At 52.1% G+C, this 7579-nt stretch overlaps 1 protein-coding gene across 2 annotated transcripts in view; it reads left to right on the top strand.

The window, feature by feature from the left end:
* LOC140406132 (uncharacterized) overlaps positions 1-7579 on the top strand; it is a 430113-nt gene that overhangs the window by 92083 nt on the left and 330451 nt on the right. For both annotated transcript variants that reach the window (XM_072494284.1, XM_072494278.1), the window contains exons 4-5: positions 3794-3874; positions 3964-4056. In XM_072494284.1, coding sequence (XP_072350385.1) covers positions 3794-3874; positions 3964-4056 — 174 coding nt within the window. The remainder of the gene's footprint in view (positions 1-3793; positions 3875-3963; positions 4057-7579) is intronic.

The following is a 7579-nucleotide window of genomic DNA, read 5'->3' as shown; positions in this document are numbered from 1 at the left end:
GAGATTACAGGGATAGGGAAGGGGTGAGGGGAGCTTACAGAGATAGGGAGGGGGTGAGGGGAGATTACAGAGATAGGGTGGGGGTGAGGGGAGTTTACGGAGATCGGGAGGGAGTGAGGGGAGATTCCAGGTATAGGGAGGGAGTGAGGAGAGATTACAGGGGTAGGGAGGGCGTGAGGGGATATTACAGAGATAGGGAGGGAGTGAGGGGAGATTACAGAGATAGGGAGGGGGTGAGGCTGAGGGAGATTACAGAGGGAGTGAGTGAGGGGAGATTACAGGGATAGGGAGGGGGTGAGGGGAGATTACAGGGATAGGGAGGGAGTGAGGGGAGATTACAGAGATAGGGTGGGGGTGAGGGGAGATTACAGGGATAGGGAGGGAGTGAGGGGAGATTACAGAGATAGGGAGGGAGTGAGGGGAGATTACAGGGATAGGGAGGGGGTGAGGGGAGATTACAGAGATAGGGAGGGGGTGAGGCTGAGGGAGATTACAGGAATAGGGAGGGAGTGAGGCTGGGGGAGATTACAGAGATAGGGAGGGAGTGAGGGGAGATTACAGGGATAGGGAGGGAGTGAGGGGAGATTACAGAGATAAGGAGGGAGTGAGGGGAGATTACAGAGATAGGGAGGGGGTGAGGGGAGATTACAGGGATAGGGAGGGGGTGAGGGGAGATTACAGGGATAGGGAGGGAGTGAGGCTGAGGGAGATTACAGAGATAGGGAGGGGGTGAGGGGGGATTACAGGGATAGGGTGGGGGTGAGGGGAGATTCCAGGTATAGGGAGGGAGTGAGGAGAGATTACAGGGATAGGGAGGGCGTGAGGGGAGATTGCAGAGATAGGGAGGGAGTGAGGGGAGATTACAGAGATAGGGAGGGGGTGAGGGGAGATTACAGAGATAGGGAGGGAGTGAGGGGAGATTACAGAGATAGGGAGGGGGTGAGGGGGGATTACAGGGATAGGGTGGGGGTGAGGGGAGATTCCAGGTATAGGGAGGGAGTGAGGGGAGATTACAGAGATAGGGTGGGGGTGAGGGGAGATTACAGAGATAGGGAGGGAGTGAGGGGAGATTCCAGGTATAGGGAGGGAGTGAGGAGAGATTACAGGGATAGGGAGGGGGTGAGGGGAGATTACAGAGATAGGGAGGGGGTGAGGGGAGATTACAGAGGGAGTGAGTGAGGGCAGATTACAGGGATAGGGAGGGAGTGAGGGGAGATTACAGAGATAGGGAGGGAGTGAGGGGAGATTACAGGGATAGGGAGGGGCTGAGGGGAGATTACAGAGATAGGGAGGGAGTGAGGGGAGATTACAGGGATAGGGAGGGAGTGAGGGGAGATTACAGAGATAAGGAGGGAGTGAGGGGAGATTACAGAGATAGGGAGGGGGTGAGGGGAGATTACAGGGATAGGGAGGGGGTGAGGGGAGATTACAGAGATAGGGAGGGGGTGAGGGGAGATTACAGAGGGAGTGAGTGAGGGCAGATTACAGGGATAGGGAGGGAGTGAGGGGAGATTACAGAGATAGGGAGGGAGTGAGGGGAGATTACAGGGATAGGGAGGGGCTGAGGGGAGATTACAGAGATAGGGAGGGAGTGAGGGGAGATTACAGAGATAGGGAGGGGCTGAGGGGAGATTACAGAGATAGGGAGGGAGTGAGGGGAGATTACAGGGATAGGGAGGGGCTGAGGGGAGATTACAGAGATAAGGAGGGAGTGAGGGGAGATTACAGAGATAGGGAGGGGGTGAGGGGAGATTACAGAGATAAGGAGGGAGTGAGGGGAGATTACAGAGATAAGGAGGGAGTGAGGGGAGATTACAGAGATAGGGAGGGGGTGAGGGGAGATGACAGAGATAGGGAGGGGGTGAGGGGAGATTACAGAGATAGGGAGGGAGTGAGGGGAGATTACAGAGATAAGGAGGGAGTGAGGGGAGATTACAGAGATAAGGAGGGAGTGAGGGGAGATTACAGAGATAGGGAGGGGGTGAGGGGAGATTACAGAGATAGGGAGGGGGTGAGGGGAGATTACAGAGATAGGGAGGGGGTGAGGGGAGATTACAGAGATAGGGAGGGAGTGAGGGGAGTTTACAGAGATAGGGAGGGGGTGAGGGGTGATTACAGAGATAGGGAGGGGCTGAGGGGAGATGACAGAGATAGGGAGGGAGTGAGGGGTGATTACAGAGATAGGGAGGGGGTGAGGGGAGATTACAGAGGTGCGGCGTTGAAACCTTGCAGGAACGTGAAAACAAGAATGAGAATGTTAAAATTGAGATGTTGGTTAACCGGGAGCTTGTTCGATCAGCGAGGACGGGCTGATTGGGAAAAGGGCCTCTCTGTGGGTTAAGATGTGGGCAGCAGAGTTCGGAATGGCCTCCAGTTTATGGAGGATAGAATGTGAGATAGCAGCAATGGAATAATCAAGGCTGAGGGACCCTATAAAATCATAGAATTTACAGTGCAGAAGGCCATTCGGCCCATCGAGTCTGCACTGGCCCGTGGAAAGAGCACCCTACCTAAGCCCACACCTTCACCCTATCTCCGTAACCCAGTAACCACACCTAACCTTTTTGGACACTAAGGGCAATTTATCACAGCCAATCCACCTAACCTGCACATCTTTGGACTGTGGGAGGAAACCAGAGCACCCGGAGGAAACCCACGCACACACGGGGAGGACGTGCAGACTCCGCGCAGACACGGGGAGAACGTGCAGACTCCGCACAGACACGGGGAGAACGTACAGACTCCGCACAGACACGGGGAGAACGTACAGACTCCGCACAGACACGGGGAGAACGTGCAGACTCCGCGCAGACACGGGGAGAACGTGCAGACTCCGCGCAGACACGGGGAGGACGTGCAGACTCCGCACAGACACGGGGAGAACGTGCAGACTCCGCGCAGACACGGGGAGAACGTGCAGACTCCGCACAGACACGGGGAGAACGTACAGACTCCGCACAGACACGGGGAGAACGTGCAGACTCCGCGCAGACACGGGGAGAACGTGCAGACTCCGCACAGACACGGGGGAACGTGCAGACTCCGCACAGACACGGGGAGAACGTGCAGACTCCGCACAGACACGGGGGAACGTGCAGACTCCGCACAGACACGGGGAGAACGTGCAGACTCGGCACAGACACGGGGAGAACGTGCAGACTCCGCACAGACACGGGGAGGACGTGCAGACTCCGCACAGACACGGGGAGGACGTGCAGACTCCGCACAGACACGGGGGAACGTGCAGACTCCGCACCGACACGGGGGAACGTGCAGACTCTGCACAGACACGGGGAGAACGTGCAGACTCCGCACAGACACGGGGGAACGTGCAGACTCCGCACCGACACGGGGGAACGTGCAGACTCTGCACAGACAGTGACAGAGTCCGGAATTCTCTGGCCATTCACTGTCGGCGGGATTCTCTGGAATCACCGGCACCGCGGCCCCCGCTCACAGGCCTCCCGGCGACGCAGAGTGGCTTCAATGGAAATTCCCATTGACCGCGACGGGATCAGAAATCCCGCTGCCAGTCGACCGCGCACCTTTCCCGGTGCCGGGAAATACACGGCTGGGAGTCCGGGGAATCTCCAGTGTCGGAGGCAGGCACGCGATTGAAGGGATTCTGAAGCGGGGTTTTGGATAAGATGGGAATGGATTTGGGATGATCTGTGAAAGTGGAGATTCCGATGGGAAAGGTGGGATTTTTCCGATCAGTGAATGAGAAAGGGTTGTAAATGTTGGGCGCTGTGACATGAGAGAGGTCACATGCCTTTGATTTGTGTCTATTCAGGAGCACGAGAAATTACGTTCCAGTCCTGCCCACTGGAGGAGCAACATCAAAACGGCCCTGACATTTTTAAGAATGAAATCGGTCAGTTATTTAATTTTTATTTTTGTTTGATGCACCAGAGTGTCTACAATTCTATTATTGAGTAACTGCTGTTCACTTTGACATTTCAGATAAAGTTGGTGAACATTAACGTCCTGGACATTGTGGAGGGAAAGCCAACCATCATCCTGGGCTTGATATGGTCCATCATTTTGCATTTCCATGTATGTATGTTACTTGACCCTTGTGGGCTCAGGGTGGCTCCCTCTGCTGGCACCATCTGTAAATACACCACCTGCTCCAGCTGACCTGGCTTCCCAATCCCGTCTGACATATCCCTGAGCGACTGACCAGGTGGCATGGATTACTGTTTTTGGTTGGACATGTTTCTCGATTTGATCACAGGGCATTCCACCTCCAACAACAGCACCCCCAATGATGCATTCCCGCAGTGACCCAGGTTGAGAGGCGGTAGATTTAGAACTGAGACGAGGAGGAACTACTTCTCGCGGAGGGTGGTGAATTTGTGGAACTCGCTGCCCCATCGTGCGGGGGAGTCCGAATCATTGAATGGTTTCAAGGAGATAGATATATTTCAGTTAAATAAAAGAGGTTACAAGGATATGGGGAAGAGGTGGGGAGGTGAATTTGAGACCAGGAAGAGATCAGCCGTGATCTGATTGGATGGCGGAGCAGGTTCAAAGGGCTGAATGGCCTACTTCTGCTCCTTGTTCCCGTGTGTGTCCCTGTGTGTGTCCCTATGTGTGTCCCTGTGTGTGTCCCTATGTGTGTCCCTGTGTGTGAGCTCCTGTTCATGTACAGTCCGCACTATTGTGGGTAGCGGTGTGTGCTTACCTGGGGTGAGCACAGTAAGAAGTCTGACAACACCAGGTTAAAGTCCAACAGGTTTGTTTCAAATCACTAGCTTTCGGAGCGCTGCTCCTTCCTCAGGAGAATTAGAACATAGAACATAGAACGATACAGCGCAGTACAGGCCCTTCGGCCCATGATGTTGCACCGAAACAAAAGCCATCTAACCTACACTATGCCATTATCATCCATATGTTTATCCAATAAACTTTTAAATGCCCTCAATGTTGGCGAGTTCACTACTGTAGCAGGTAGGGCATTCCACGGCCTCACTACTCTTTGCGTAAAGAACCTACCTCTGACCTCTGTCCTATATCTATTACCCCTCAGTTTAAAGCTATGTCCCCTCGTGCCAGCCATTTCCATCCGCGGGAGAAGGCTCTCACTGTCCACCCTATCCAACCCCCTGATCATTTTGTATGCCTCTATTAAGTCTCCTCTTAACCTTCTTCTCTCTAACGAAAACAACCTCAAGTCCATCAGCCTTTCCTCATAAGATTTTCCCTCCATACCAGGCAACATCCTGGTAAATCTCCTCTGCACCCGCTCCAAAGCCTCCACGTCCTTCCGATAATGCGGTGATCAGAACTGTACGCAATACTCCAAATGCGGCCGCACCAGAGTTTTGTACAGCTGCAACATGACCTCCCGACTCCGGAACTCAGTCCCTCTACCAATAAAGGCCAACACTCCATAGGCCTTCTTCACAACCCTATCAACCTGGGTGGCAACTTTCAGGGATCTATGTACATGGACACCTAGATCCTTCTGCTCATCCACACTTCCAAGAACTTTACCATTAGCCAAATATTCCACATTCCTGTTATTCCTTCCAAAGTGAATCACCTCACACTTCTCTACATTAAGCTCCATTTGCCACCTCTCAGCCCAGCTCTGCAGCTTATCTATATCCCTCTGTAACCTGCTACATCCTTCCACACTGTCTACAACACCACCGACTTTAGTGTCGTCTGCAAATTTACTCACCCACCCCTCTGCGCCTTCCTCTAGGTCATTGATAAAAATGACAAACAGCAACGGCCCCAGAACAGATCCTTGTGGTACGCCACTTGTAACTGAACTCCATTCTGAACATTTCCCATCAACCACCACCCTCTGTCTTCTTTCAGCTAGCCAATTTCGGATCCACATCTCTAAATCTCCCTCAATCCCCAGCCTCCGCATTTTCTGCAATAGCCTACCGTCGGGAACCTTATCAAACGCTTTACTGAAATCCATATACACCACATCAACTGCTCTATCCTCGTCTACCTGTTCAGTCACCTTCTCAAAGAACTCGATAAGGTTTGTGAGGCATGACCTACCCTTCACAAAGCCATGCTGACTATCCCTGATCATATTATTCCTATCTAGATGATTATAAATCTTGTCTCTTATAATCCCCTCCAAGACTTTACCCACTACAGACGTGAGGCTCACCGGTCTATAGTTGCCGGGATTGACTCTGCTGCCCTTTTTGAACAAAGGGACCACATTTGCTATCCTCCAGTCCTCTGGCACTATTCCTGTAGCCAATGATGACATAAAAATCAAAGCCAAAGGTCCAGCAATCTCTTCCCTAGCCTCCCAGAGAATCCTAGGATAAATCCCATCAGGCCCCGGGGACTTATCTATTTTCAGCCTGTCCAGAATTGCCAACACCTCTTCCCTACATACCTCAATGCCATCTATTCTAATAGCCTGGGTCTCAGCATTCTCCTCCACAACATTATCTTTTTTCTGAGTGAATACTGACGAAAAATATTCATTTAGTATCTCTCCTATCTCTTCAGACTCCACACACAACTTCCCATCCCTGTCCTTGACTGGTCCTACTCTTTCCCTAGTCATTCGCTTATTCCTGACATACCTGTAGAAAGCTTTTGGGTTTTCCTTGATCCTCCCTGCCAAATACTTCTCATGTCCCCTCCTTGCTCGTCTTAGCTCTCTCTTTAGATCCTTCCTCGCTACCTTGTAACTATCGATCGCCCAAACTGAAACTTCACACCTCATCTTCACATAGGCCTCCTTCTTCCTCTTAACAAGAGATTCCACTTCTTTGGTAAACCACAGTTCCCTCGCTCGACGCCTTCCTCCCTGCCTGACCGGTACGTACTTATCAAGAACACGCAGTAGCTGATCCTTGAACACGCTCCACTTATCCAGTGTGCCCAACACTTGCAGCCTACTTCTCCACCTTATCCCCCCCAAGTCACGTCGAATGGCATCATAATTGCCCTTCCCCCAGCTATAACTCTTGCCCTGCGGTGTATACTTATCCCTTTCCATCATTAACGTAAACGTCACCGAATTGTGGTCACTGTCCCCAAAGTGCTCTCCTACCTCCTACCTACCAAATTGTGCTCTTGTTACTGTGCTCACCCCAGTCCAACGGCGGCAGCTCCACATCAAGGCTACCGGGGGTAAAGCAGTGACTGTTTTCGGGAGTCTGTGCAATCAGTAGTGGAGGTTGCACATTATATTCTAGGGATGGCTAAATTTAATCGAATCCAAGAACGGCTACAGGACAAAGTGAGGCCATTCAGTGCTCAATGACCGTGCTGGCTCTTTGCAAGAGTATCTCGAAACGTAGAAAATAGGAGCAGGAGCCTGATTGGCTAGTCAATATCATCGTGGATGATCATCCAAGCCCAGGGACTGTCCCAGTTTTCCCCATATCCTTTGAACTCTTTAGCCCCAGGTGCTATTTCGAATTACTTCTTGAACACATACAATGTTTTCGCCTCAACTGCTTTCTGTGGTAGCGAATTCCACAGGCTCATCACTCTCTGGGTGAAGACATTTCTCCTCATAGAATCCCTACAGTGCAGAAGGAGGCCATTTGGCCCATCGAGTCTGCACCGGCCCTCTGAAAGA

Source organism: Scyliorhinus torazame, chromosome 2, assembly GCF_047496885.1.
Source record: "Scyliorhinus torazame isolate Kashiwa2021f chromosome 2, sScyTor2.1, whole genome shotgun sequence".
NCBI classification, from domain to species: Eukaryota; Metazoa; Chordata; class Chondrichthyes; order Carcharhiniformes; family Scyliorhinidae; genus Scyliorhinus; species Scyliorhinus torazame.
The sequence above is the reverse complement of the archived record's forward strand: the minus strand, read 5'-3'. Positions and strand labels throughout refer to the sequence as shown.